Below are 12925 nucleotides of genomic sequence, written 5' to 3' on the forward strand. Positions count from 1 at the left end.
TCATGTAAAAATCATTAACTACGCATGCAAAAAATAATAGGTTTTAATTGGTCTTGGGGGGGGGGGGGGGGGGGGGCTGGTAGACGCAATAGGTCACGATGCTCCGTTATACCCTGCCGGTGTGCATAAAAACTTCCAAAGTACAGGTGGAATGCAAGTAGGCAAAACAATGTCGCAAAAAAAAAAAAAAAAAAAAAAAACAAGAACAGAGAAAAGAAAGAGGAAGAAGTTTATTATTTTTTTATATAACTAAGTATTTGTTATTTGTTGTTGTCTTGCACTACAGATTATCGTGTGCACATTTCAGTTGCATTGTTTTGGAACCAAATATTATAAACCTAACCTCTTTAGTGTAAATGCATTGCATACAAGATTATTTCATTACTTTTATCAATGATACATATAGGTAATGCAAATAGCATATCCAGAGCTTTGATTAGTTTATAGTAGGCATATGAACAAGATGATCATTTGACTGTTGATTGTAGCAATCCAATATAAGAGAAAGAAAAGAACAGCCTATTGCTGGTGAGCAAGCCGATTCAGCCGAAGAGTCGAAGGAACCCACCAAATAACCGCGTTTCTCACACTGAGCTATATAGCTCAGTGGTTTCTCATCATTAATAGTGCATTCAATTACAGTCGGAACTCGGAAATCCGAACATAAAAATCTACTTTAAAGGCCGGGTGGTCGGGTCCAATATAGCAGCTCCTCACATCAACAACAGCAGGCTGTGATAAAACATGTTTATTTTACCACAGTGTGTCTAAAATCAATGATACATGTAGCAGCTGCAACTTTGAACCGAACAAATTAAACTTGGTGTTGTTTGCATGTGGAAAGTACAGCTTTATGTTTATAAGATGTACTACAAACAAAACAACAGCTTTCATGGCCTTCGCCCAACATTTATTTATTTTTTATCTTTTTATTTATTTATTTTTTTATATTATTTTGGAATCCCGACCTCTCCGACTGTATTCACTGGAACGCATTTACTCGGGTTTACACCCTCCTCCGCTCTTGTCTTCGTTTTCCGAGGTAACGGGAATGCAACACAACACCTGACAAACGCTGGGGGAGTTAACTCCTCCCCTTTCCTGACGAGCAGTTGTCCGTTTCCATGGTTACAGCGCTGAAGATATTTTCCGTGTCGTGCGGGTTTTCAACGTCGCTGATAGCAAGAAAACTGTGTCGGAAGAAGTTTCGTACAAGCAAAATGAGCTATTCTATCACCCAAATTATTCCCCAAAACAAAAGGGCTTTTAAAGCTGTGATGCCGGAGCGGCCTTATGACTTCTTATATGGTGAGTAAACGTGGCTAAAGGTCGGCGGTTTGCTCGCCTGCCGCAGGAAGCTGGTTAACAGTCATGAAACCTTGTGTGACAGATCCCGTTTACACCGTGTCGTCAGAGGTGGACCACACCAAGGCCAATTTTAAGGCTTATGCAGCAAATAATCGATTTGTGAGTTGTTGCTCCACACAAATACATCTGTTTAGATAACAAGTGTGTGCTACTGGAGGAGGAGATGAAAGTGCGGATGTAGGAATGTTTAGTTGTTGTATGATCTTGTTTTGTTATTTACATACATATAATTTGTAAAGATAGTCATAACTTTTTTTTATTTCTTTACGTTTCCTTTTGGTAAAAAGTGTAATTTGCTCTCCAAGTGTTAATCCCAGCCAAGATGTGTAATAAAAATGGATTTATAACTTTCATACATGAACTTAGAAAGTGCTTCACAAGATCAAATTCAAAATGCGCCTCTTATCTATTTTAAACCCCTTTCAGGGATTAGATGAAGAGCTCAGCAGAAGGTGTATGGCGTAAGAGATCAGAGATGTACTTTAGCCCAAACCTGCAGAAAGTCCTAAATATCGTCAATAAAATATTTAAATCAAGTTCACATATCAGATTTTAAATTCAGTATGTAGCCAGTGAAGAGACGATCAAACGGGAGTAATGTGCCCTCTCTTTTTGGTTCTGGTAAAATGAGTAACTTTTTTTTTTTTGGCTCAGACAGCTCTAAAACGGGTGGCAATAGTCTAATCTTGAAGAGACGTCAAGATTTCAAGATTCGATAGAAAGCATAAATGACAATCTCAATGTCTCTTTTCAATCAAACCAAGCTCTCCTCGCAGAGTCTGCTAAACTGGAGGAACCGTGTGTAAACAACCAAATTGACATGCTTCTTTAAAGGTCTCAATAATGTTGAGACTTTGCTGCCAGTGAGTTCAGGTTCCTACTTGTAAATTTGACAGGTGGGTTAGCACTAACAAAAATTAACCCGGCTTTATCCATATTTTTCTCTGTGGGAATTTCTGTGCCATCTAGCATTTCATAGTTATATTTGGATAAAGATATTTAAAGTTAACAGTCTGGAAGCTTTATTGGCGATAAAATAAAAGCTCGACTGTGTGTGATCAGTATAGTAATAAAAACTCACTGCGTCTGCCGATCACATCTCCCAGAGGTAAATTGTAAAGAAAACAGTAAATGCCATAGGATGGACCTCTGAGGGACCCTACTCGCCATTGTTATAGATGAAGACTGAAACAAGTTTACTAAAAATCTGTCCTGCAAATAAGGGAGAAACCATTTTAAAACTGCCTGTCTTGGAGACGATTTGATACAGTGCAGGATTTGTCTCAGGTTTGAAAAGCATGAATTAGGTCTGGGTCACAATGGGCTTCTTGGATGGGACCCACTTTGGTTATCCAAATGCAATCCAGACAACACAGACCCATTCAATGAATTAGAATATTACTAAAAAAGCTCATTTATTTCAGTAACTCAGCTCCCTGAGTAAAACACACTAGAGTAATTAGACACAGACCTTTATCAAGCCTTACGGTCTGTTATTGTGACTTTTTGGTTAGAATTAATGAAGACATGACATTTAAGTTTAACACATTACATCAGATCAGTAAAAAAAAAATAATTAGTCCAGAAATGCGGTCTTAATTAAAGGTATGTGTGTTAAACTGGTTAAAGCTTATTGTTTTTAAAGGGCACTTTTAATCCGACATAGGATCAGAACCCATATTCTAATTTATTTACTCTGACTGTATGTTAGTCTTAGCCGAGTCTCAAACAAGCACCCAGAAAATCAGTTAAAACTGAGCAGCACAACCTGGACACGTATGGGTGATGCTTTTTACCCAGCGTTGTGCTGTGTCACACCTATACAGTTGACATTAGGCTATTAGACAGTGCATGTTGTGATGGACCCAGACCCAGAAAGGACAGTGGAAGGCGCATTGTGGAGAGAATTGTTTAATGATAAAGAGAGAGGCCTACAGATAAGACGCGAGGGAACCAGGGCATGAAATAAGTGACACAAACAGAAGAATCCAGCACTGGACAATAAAAAGCAGTGATCCTAGATACTGAGGAGCTGTGGTTAGTGACAGGGGAACCAGGTGGGTTGAGTGAAGGTGACAAACCAAATGAAGCATTAACAAACCAAGGAGGGGAAAGAGCAACACTAAAAATCAGGATCTGAACTGAAATGCACAGAGAATACGACTTTAGAAACGCCTTAGAAACTCTACACAGGGTGTCCAAACTTTTTGTCACATGTGCCAAAATTGTCAAGTCAAAACCACTTGAGGGCCAAAAAATCTAATTTAAAAAACAAAACAAAATTACCAACAAATTATATTGTGATATTTGTTTTTTACCTGCTCCACAAAATATAAGCATGCAATATTTCAGTTTCACAAATTAGTCAGATTCACTGTAGGAAAGGGATGTATAAATCCCGGTAAATTTAAAACTTGAAAAGGGTTTTGCAATTTGCCATATTAAAATACAGTCAAGTGTTTTGGGCTTGATAAAAATTTTTTGTCTATTCTCAGCAATAGGAACAGGATTTGGGTCAGTCTGTCTCTGAAAACGCCTGCTGAATTTTGCCAATTTTAACAACTGAATTAACAGCAGATTTTGGTGCAATAAAGTCTGCATTTGACTAAGTCATTGGTCTTATTTACTATGAAATTAATGAGAATATGATATTGTTATTAAAAGACATACTTTGACAAGATACATTTTCAATTGTATCTTGTCAGTAATCATTTTGCGATATTTGAAAATATGGCAAAATTTGAAAATCTGCCCCAACCAACTGCGCTGGTGGTCTGAGTCATTTTTGAATTGTGGCAGGGGGCCGCACAAACACAAGTCCAGGGGCCGCAACTGGCCCCCGGGCCGCACTTTGGACACCACTACTCTACAGAAATGAGTATGGCAAGATGTTGATGACAATAATAAAAAGCCATAGAAGATCAAAATACAAGCCTCGGTGAAACCCAAAGCACAACATCTGTGAATCATGACTCCCTGGTTTGTATTGGCTGGCTGGGATGATTCAAAACGAACAACCTGATATTTTCTTTCTTATCGCACGCAGAGAAAAGTACCTGAGTTTGGGCCTATGTTCAGCAACCAGCCACGGTACACTCTCAAACTGGACCCAGCAGTGCCGCTGCCATCCTATTCCGATTACCCCTGGCGAGGACATGCTGAGCAGCGCAGAGAGACCCTGCAGCGTCTGGCTGGGTGAATAAACTCAGCAGCCTCGATTTAAGCATCCTCTTTTAGTGTTCCAGATGTGACTCTGACTCATCTCCTTGACAGCGTCAGTCCAAACGCTGAGACGTGCCACGTGACTGGAGCCGATTACTGGAAATACTTCAAACGGTTTGATTTGCCAGCAGATATTCTGATGTTATGATTTTAACATTATAGCTGCATTTACTTAACGGTCAAAAAATGAAAAAGAGATGCAACGATTGGGCTTTGCTTGACTGATATCCATGTCCGTCTTTCTTTTGGATCAGACCAGCCAGTTCACTTTTGATGGGTTCAGATTTTTCTTTTCTAAGCATTGCAACACATCAGAGGAAAATCCATTAGAGCAGTCGAGGTGCTAAGGTTGAATCCGGTGGGGAATGAAGTCGAATGATCCATCAGATCAGGTCCATCAAACCATATGTCAGTCAACTTTATCTGATAACTGATAAACTGTAAACACATTGAATCAAAGTTTGTGCTTTTATGGTTTTTTTTATAGACCGAAAATTGTGGGATTTCTTACTTTGGATCAATCAAAAAAAGATGGTTGATTCCAGTCTCTGGCCGACTTATTGGCACATCTCTAAAACGATAATGATTAAAAATAGGAAGTTTTCTGTAAATACTGATTACAAAGATATGACTGTTTCTTTCCCATTTAGTCCTTTGATGGCGTTTGAACAAAGGTTTCCACCAGATGTGGTATTTGAATTTTCAGGGTAAGTCTCACATGTTCCCCAAGTTGCTCAAGTTAGATTTTTCTTTTCTTTCTGTCAGCCTCTATGCCTTTGTTTCTGTTTTATTTGTGAGCATGCCCTCTCTTTGGTGAAAACATCGCTGCAGGGAAGATTTTGAAGCTAGTGACGAGGAGCAGCAGCCCGCCCAGCGCTCTGTGGGGGTTCAGACCGACTACAGAGAAAGCGAAACCCAGACTGACCCGTACAGCCCTGCGTACGTGCTGCAGCCCGAGACCACTCCCTCTGAGCTACTGCAGCTGGCAGCACTGACCTGGGGTAGGAGACCGACCGCCACCGTCTTTCTACATTTCATTCTCAGAGCCACGCAGCGTAGATGATCTCTGCCTCTCAGGTCATGGCTTGCCAGCAGGCCTCGCCGAGGTGGAGATGATTGAGCGGATACGTGCAAAGCGACTCTGGGAGGCCAGCCTTCCTCCACCGCATGACCGGAGCCAGCTCGACAAGAGGAGGCGCATGATGGAGGAGATGGAGGCCAAGGAGTGGGCGTTCAGGGAGGGAGAAATCCAAAAGTGAGTTGTTGTGCTCCTCAGACTCTTTTACCGGAAAATAAGAGCAATAATCCACAGTTACAGTTTGAGTGGCTTTGTCTTTTCTCTTTTATATGAAAGACGACTTCCTAATAATAATTAAGATATCACACAATTTATAAAGTTACAATGCAATGGCATGCAATGATTTACATAGCTATATTTTAAGGTGATTTATTAGCAATCTTTAGTATCTCCTCTTAAATAATTATGTTGTCTAAATCACAATTCTATTGGAAATTTTTGACAAATCTGTATAATCTGATTGAATTTGACTTTGTAAAGTGCCTTGAGACGACATGTTTCATGAATTGACGCTATATAAATAAATTGAATAAAAAAATTTAATCATGTCCTGCAACCAGTTTTATCCAACTAATATATCTACTATTAGAAATTATTATTATTATATTATTATTATTATTATTATTATTATTATTATTATTATTATTATTATTATTATTATTATTATTGGCTCCATGTTTTCTCCTTATGTTTTCCTTCTACTGTCTTGTTAAAATATACAAATTTGCAGCATTTTGATTTTCAATGCGACTTTTCGACCCAGATTGGCGTATAAAACTTTCCAGATTTTCAGGAACTATTGCTTCTCTAAACTCATTGCTGCCGTCTTCCTGCCTTGGCATTGTGTTAGCTAACACCTTTTAGGACGAACAAAGTGCCAAAACTCCTGTTTTTACAGAGGTGGCCACACTGATCGGTTTATGAAGTCCAGTCGATTAAAATCATCTGGCGGCTATTTATCCTACAATCTTAGGAAAGCGGCTACTGTGTGTTTAATATTTTTTAGAAGCATGGCGATTACAGTTCGTCCTTCTTTTTGTGAACCACGTTTTTTTTTGTTGTTGTTTTTTTGCTATGCCCTGATACAAAAGAGCCTAATGTTGTAAGACGTTGTTCTTTCTTTTTCTGTGACTGTATCTTAAAGACCAAAAGCTTGATTCCTGACTGTCCAGATTAGGTTTGATCACGTGTCTCTGATACACGCAAGTTTCCTAAAATAATACCTGTTCCCCTAGTGTACCCTGTTACACAGAACCGATGCTCCACAGTGTTAGCCTCATACATTTCCCCTATACATGAAGTTTGGTCTTCAGATGAAGCAGAAATAAGAAACCCTAACCCTAAACATTTTGTTTTTAGTACAAAGCTAAACCCTGAGCAATTTCTTTGTCGACCAGACTGCAGGAGGCTCGCCTTGCTGTGCTGGAGGAGCTGCTGAAGCAGAGAGATGAAGCTCAGAAGGATGCTAAACATGACAGATTAGCTCAAATATACTCCAAGCATCTGAGAGACAGGGAGCACAAGCTCAAGAAAAGCAACAGTGACTACATGAGGGGTAAGATATCCCGCTGTGTTGATGAGAACCGCATGTGAATGAAGGCTGAATCCCATTTTATTTTTATTTACCTCTTTTCTCCCTCTTTTGTAGCTGTTAGAAAACTGGAAGCCAAGCGAAAAAATGTGGAGGGAAAACTACAGCGAAGGGACATTGTTACCGATTTCCTGACTCAAAAAGACAACTTCACCAAGCGCAATACGAAGCAGTTCAAGAGCTACTACACAGACACGTATGAAGGTGTGATCAAGGATCTTAGCAAAAATACTACTGCAGACCCACGCAATGGGCACATTGTTACAGGATTTATATGTGATCCTACGTAGGCTTGGAGGAGCTGGAGGCAGGACTAGAGGCGTCATTCAAGCAATGGAAGGAGCAATACAAAGACATCGGGGATGTGAAAAGGTCGGCTGCACAGAGAGCTGTGGAGTCACTGATGGATTACAAGGTAAAAGCGGTGCTTACTCAGCATATCCTGTAAAATCTGGTGACATACTCAATACAAATTATGACTCAACAGGCCTGCAGGGAGGAGGAGGGCAAAGACACGACAGAGAAGAAGGCTCTACGTTTTCTCACCAAAAAGAAGAAGCCTCTTCCTCCTCCTGTCACTCCAACAGTAGAAAGTCCCCCAGAGGTTAGAACATCGCTGTCTGTTTATAGATAGATAGATAGATAGATAGATAGATAGATAGATAGATAGATAGATAGATAGATAGATAGATAGATAGATAGATAGATAGATAGATAGATAGATAGATAGATAGATAGAGAGAGAGAGAGATATCTTTATTGTCATTTTGTACAGAACGAAATTTCGTTTGCATACAGCTTGAAAAAAATCACTCTAGAAATCACTCTAAAAATCATATATTGCACTATTTTTCAAGATAAAGATGCAGCAGCGATTTATGTAAACAATTGAAATGAAAAACAATGTAACAATGTAGACAATGCTGGGGAAATAGACAGTGTGCTATTCACGTAATGTTTGTCACTAGGGTTGTATGTGATAGACCAACATGAAGTACTATATGTAGGAGGAAGGAAAATTATTACTTATACATTATTATTAAACACATATGTGTTCAGCGGCCCTGTACTCTGATACTCCTCCGTTAAAATTCTGTCCAACCAAAGGCGTCCAGAAGTCACCTAGTTAGTAAAAACATTCAGTCTGTGTTTAATCTCAGTGTAATTCCTGATGTTCTCTGAATACAACAAACATTTGGCAGAAGATGGTCAGTCAGAGGAGACACAAATTGACCTTTTTGACCCACATGCAACACTCGGTGTGGAAGAAAAGTGAAAGAATATGCTGGTGAAGATTCTCAGTCATCCAGGTCATGATCAATCAAAAAGTGTTAAAAAAAAAAAATAAAACAACTGGACTTCTTTTCTGAAGCTGAAGACGTTGCGCTTCCCATCGAGGAGGCTTTCTCAGTTCAAAATGTCTGGAGTAGAGTAACGTTCCAAGCTTTATAGACCTGCTGCCAAGGCCTCGTTAGAGCTTAGAATCACATGTAAGGAAGTAATTTATGTAAAGCGAGGAAAGCCAACTTTAAACAGAGGAGGTGGGCTCAGGTTTCAACTTTCAAAAACTTACAACACAGCTATAGGTTTGCCCTTCCACGCATATGACCACAACATTCCTCCTGTGAGCGCGGCAAACGATGAGCCTAATGACTCTGCATTGTTGGGCAATCAGTTCCACGCAGTTATTTTTTTAACCTTTTTTTTTTTGGTTAAAAGTGAAAGAATGCATCACTGTGAACACATCATTCCCACAGTGAAACATGGTTCCTATTTAATGTCTGTGTGGGAGAACAAACGGGGTTCTCAGGTACCGGTTGCGTTGTGTGGCTATGAGAACCCAGTACTGAAACTGTAAACATTTCTCTGCCTTTTAGAGTAAATATGGCAAAACATAGTTACGGTTTGAAGAGTCTTTTTATTACTACAGAAGTCTACAATAGAAACACCACATTATCAGAAAAAAGAACCCGGGGAGATCGAGAACAGGTCTGTTTAACAATATGTTGTGGGATAGCGTTGCAAGCTTTAGAGCAAACAGCTGAAAGATCTCTGCAGTTTTTAAAAGCTGGCAGAGGTAAATGTCCCTTTATGCGAGACCGAAATGAGCGTGAATTGATTTAGTTCAAATGAATGGAGAAAATACTCGGGGGCGCTGAATATCAATACACGTCCCACTTTTCAACATTTTATTTGTTAAAAAAAAAAAAAAAATTATATTAAAACTTACCACATTAAAGACACAATGTGACTGGTTTCAACATGACAAAATGTGAAAACCTTCTGCAAAGCGTTGTCTTAGAAATTGTACTTGTTCATGTTTATTTAGGAGGACGAGCAAAGCGAGCTTGCAGTAATCTATTTGCAGAAACTACTCAGAGGAAGAAGCATCCAATACCAGGTCTGTATGAGCTGCCAGTCTGTCTTGATTTTTAAACTTTCTCGAGAAAGGTTCACCTGCGTTCCAGTGCAAAGTCTTTTTTTTTTTTTTTGCAGATGTTCAAGGGCAAAGAAAACAACCTGGAGCTCATCAGGGAACTGAGGAAAGTCCACGCTCTGCAAAGTGAGGAGCAGCAGGCACAGAAAGCTGACAAAGCGTTTATAATCACCCTGAAGAAAGAGAGGGATCAGCAAATGCAGCAGGTAACGCACAATACGACTCGTAAGCTTTACTCCCTCACCAACGATCTCACTCCAGCCTCTCTTTGTCTCTGCAGGCGTCGCAGGAGGAAGCACGTCAGGCCGCGGTGGTTGGCAGGGACCTGGCGCAGCTGTTCGACACCCTGTCCAAGGATCTGCTTCTTCTGCAGGAGGAGCGCAGGATCCACGCTTTCACGCTGCTGGCCGAGAGAGAGCGCCGTCGGCGGGAGGCAGAGGAGAGCGGGAGGCGTCAGGTGGAGGAGCCTAGACTCAGAGAAAGAGACGAGATCTTCAGACAAGTGTGTACACTCCTCTGTGGCATCAGAACAAAAGAGACTGATCAAAATAAGACATGTGCAAGAGTATTTATACATTTTATAGACAGACACAAACTAGGGATGGTTTAGGATGTTTAGGATGTTTTCAATGAAAAATCTGAAAAGTGTGGCTGAATAAAGCATTCCAGCATGGCGATGCTGTCACAGTTTAACTGTAGGGATTGTGAGGTTGTGAGGTATGAGGTCCTAATTTCTTTGTTTTTCAGCTGAAATATCTCATGATGACCTCATTAAAAAATCTGTATCCATGCAGAATGCTAACACATAAACCCCTGCTTGTGTCAGATAGTGCAGGTGCACCAGAAGAGCGTGGATATGTATTTAGAGGACATGATTCTGGGACAAGTGGATCCTGTGGCTGACGAGCACGCCAGAGAGGAGATCACCAGGAAGGCAAAGCAGCTCAACGACGTCGCCTACGCCATGGAGAAAAGGTAAGCTAGGACTCTGGTGTGGTCGCTGGCGCTCTTTATTCAGAAGTTACAAACAAAAAAATAATCAAATGTGTATATTTTGTGAAGCAAGGACAGCTGTCAGTCAGAGGAGATTGTGGCAGAGATGGTGTACAGCTTCCTTGTCCCCGAAGTTGAGAGGATCCGAGTCATGCAAGGAGGTTTGTGTCCACACATTTTTATGGTCAAAAAAAAAAAAAACTGATATAAAAATGCCAGTGCAGTTTTTCCACATTTGTTGAACATCGGCATTTGTCGCCCAGTGCGCTTGAAGCAGCAGAGGCACTTGGAGGCAGCTCGGAGCATCATTCACGGGCCTGAAGCGCCTGCCGGCATCCCTCAACCTGAAACCCCACAGGGTTCCTCCTCTGGTGTAAAAACCTCTGGTCAGGCTGAGGAGAAGATGACGAGCCAAGAGGAGCAGGGAACACGAGCACAAACTTCACATGTGCAGCTTTAAGGCCTGATCCAGAACTTATCTGTTTTAAAAAAGCTTTTGAGGAGTCAGTCTTAAAGCACCCATTTAATGTTTTTTTTTAGGAGACTACAGTCATGGAAAAAATTATTAGACCGTCCTTGTTTTCTTCAATTTCTTGGCTGCAGTCAATAATCCAGTGGAGCATTACTTGATCTAGAGTAGTTCCACAACCACAGTGTTTCAGGACAAACGTTATTTTCCACCTATATATATGTGTGTGTGTATGTGTATATATATATATATATATATATATATATATATATATATATATATATATATATATATATATATACACACACATACTACATTGAATAAAGATGTTTCAAGCACTTACTGTATTTTTCAATTTTTATGTTTTTCTCATTGTTGAAAAGAATGACTTGTCAAAGTGACTTTCGGTTTGAATGTAATTTACTTTGTTTCCTCCAAATTTTCCTTCTTTTAAACATTTAGTAATCTTAGGTTCTGTTATCCGTCCAGGGCTCAAGCTCTACTTCCAGACCAAGTTACGCTTTTTACCAGTAAAGTGTCCGTGTCAGACAGGGATTAAATAACTCGCAGAGTCGTCCTAGTCAACAATCGGGTGAATGTCGATTCTCCTGACCATATCATCGATGCCGAAAGACCACTGCCACCAAAACCAGAGAAAACATTGCTCAGAGATAGGAGTAACCAGCTGAATTTGATTACAGTGACCACCTATGTACAAAGATCAGTCACCCAAAATCTTTTGTTTGCTTCAGATAAAGCTTTCATGTGACTCAGTGATAGGAACTCTGATCTCTCAATTTTTTTTAAGTAATTCTCACCGTAAGGTTGAGGTTGTGTGAAACCTTACATTAGGAAACAGCAGATCTGTGTGGCGTAACTGCATCAGCGTTGAGCAAAATAGTGGTCAAAGTCTGCAGTGTAACAAGTGAACTGAGGATTACATCAGATTCCCAGATGTTGAACAGCACAGCTCTGTAAATACGGGGACATCCCTGGAGCGCCGGGCTTTCTGTACGGGTGTAATTCCCCATTGAGTGTGGCTCTGCAGAAGATGCTGGGATGTACGGGAATAATAACCAAAAAAAAAAAAAAAAAGATTTAAATATATGTACACGGTTTGTGGCATCCCACTATGCAGTTCTCCAGCCTTGCTGCATGATGTTATGGTTCAGATCACGCTTCAGTTTTAAAGCCGGGCGATGCAGTAAAAGTCCACCTGGAGACAGTGACTGTCCATGCTCACCCTTCTGCTACTGTTGCTTTTTTTCCCAACGTGTAAAGGCAATGTGGGAATTGTATTAAAAATTAGGTTATATGAGAGAAGACACCCTTTAAAGTGAGTGATTTGTGAAATCAGGCCAACATAAATAAATATTTTCTGAGGCTTTCGGAAGTTCATGTGGGTTGATTTTCTTTTTTTTACAGTTAGGCCCACCCCTTAATGCCATTTCAGGTCATAAACTACTGAACGACGGGTGTACTTGCTGCTTAATCAAGTATGTCCGTCTCCAATCTTGGAGTTTGGGCTTTTAGCCACTAGGGAGCAGAATGTTTCCATCCAGTCTGAGCTCAGGAATATGGAGATTGGACCAGGAAGATTGAAACTTTTAAGATAGCTTCTAAAGAGTGATTTCAGCGGTAATATTCAAATTCCTTTTAGACAGTCTGGATTGTTTTAGTGTGTAAGGTTGTTGGATAGAAAGACCCTGAAATATCATTCATAAATAAAAGTTAATTCAATGAATTTTTCATAGATATTGTTCACAG

The 12925-nt window shown here is 40.1% G+C and overlaps 1 protein-coding gene across 1 annotated transcript; it reads left to right on the forward strand.

Moving 5' to 3' along the window:
- The first annotated feature begins 1127 nt into the window (after positions 1–1127).
- Positions 1128–11379, forward strand: cfap91 (cilia and flagella associated protein 91). The gene is made up of 17 exons (XM_012875101.3): positions 1128–1308; positions 1391–1467; positions 4415–4563; positions 4642–4704; positions 5241–5297; positions 5422–5591; positions 5668–5845; positions 7066–7223; positions 7317–7463; positions 7550–7674; positions 7747–7863; positions 9589–9660; positions 9756–9902; positions 9977–10198; positions 10523–10671; positions 10759–10850; positions 10953–11379. The coding sequence occupies exons 1-17, from the start codon at positions 1221–1223 to the stop codon at positions 11147–11149; spliced, it is 2208 nt and encodes a 735-aa protein (XP_012730555.2). The 5' UTR covers positions 1128–1220; the 3' UTR covers positions 11150–11379.
- The last annotated feature ends 1546 nt before the right edge of the window (positions 11380–12925 follow it).

The sequence above is a fragment of the Fundulus heteroclitus genome, chromosome 7 (assembly GCF_011125445.2).
Source record: "Fundulus heteroclitus isolate FHET01 chromosome 7, MU-UCD_Fhet_4.1, whole genome shotgun sequence".
NCBI classification, from domain to species: domain Eukaryota; kingdom Metazoa; phylum Chordata; class Actinopteri; order Cyprinodontiformes; family Fundulidae; genus Fundulus; species Fundulus heteroclitus.

What these genes read in the sequence shown, in the direction of transcription:
- cfap91 (XM_012875101.3), top strand. Translation starts at nt 1,221, where the DNA reads ATGAGCTATTCTATCACCCAAATTATTCCCCAAAACAAAAGGGCTTTT. An exon ending in GCTGGCAGCACTGACCTGGG is followed by an intron (nt 5,592 to 5,667) that starts GTAGGAGACCGA and finishes TCTGCCTCTCAG; the next exon opens with GTCATGGCTTGCCAGCAGGC. An exon ending in AGGGAGGGAGAAATCCAAAA is followed by an intron (nt 5,846 to 7,065) that starts GTGAGTTGTTGT and finishes TTTGTCGACCAG; the next exon opens with ACTGCAGGAGGCTCGCCTTG.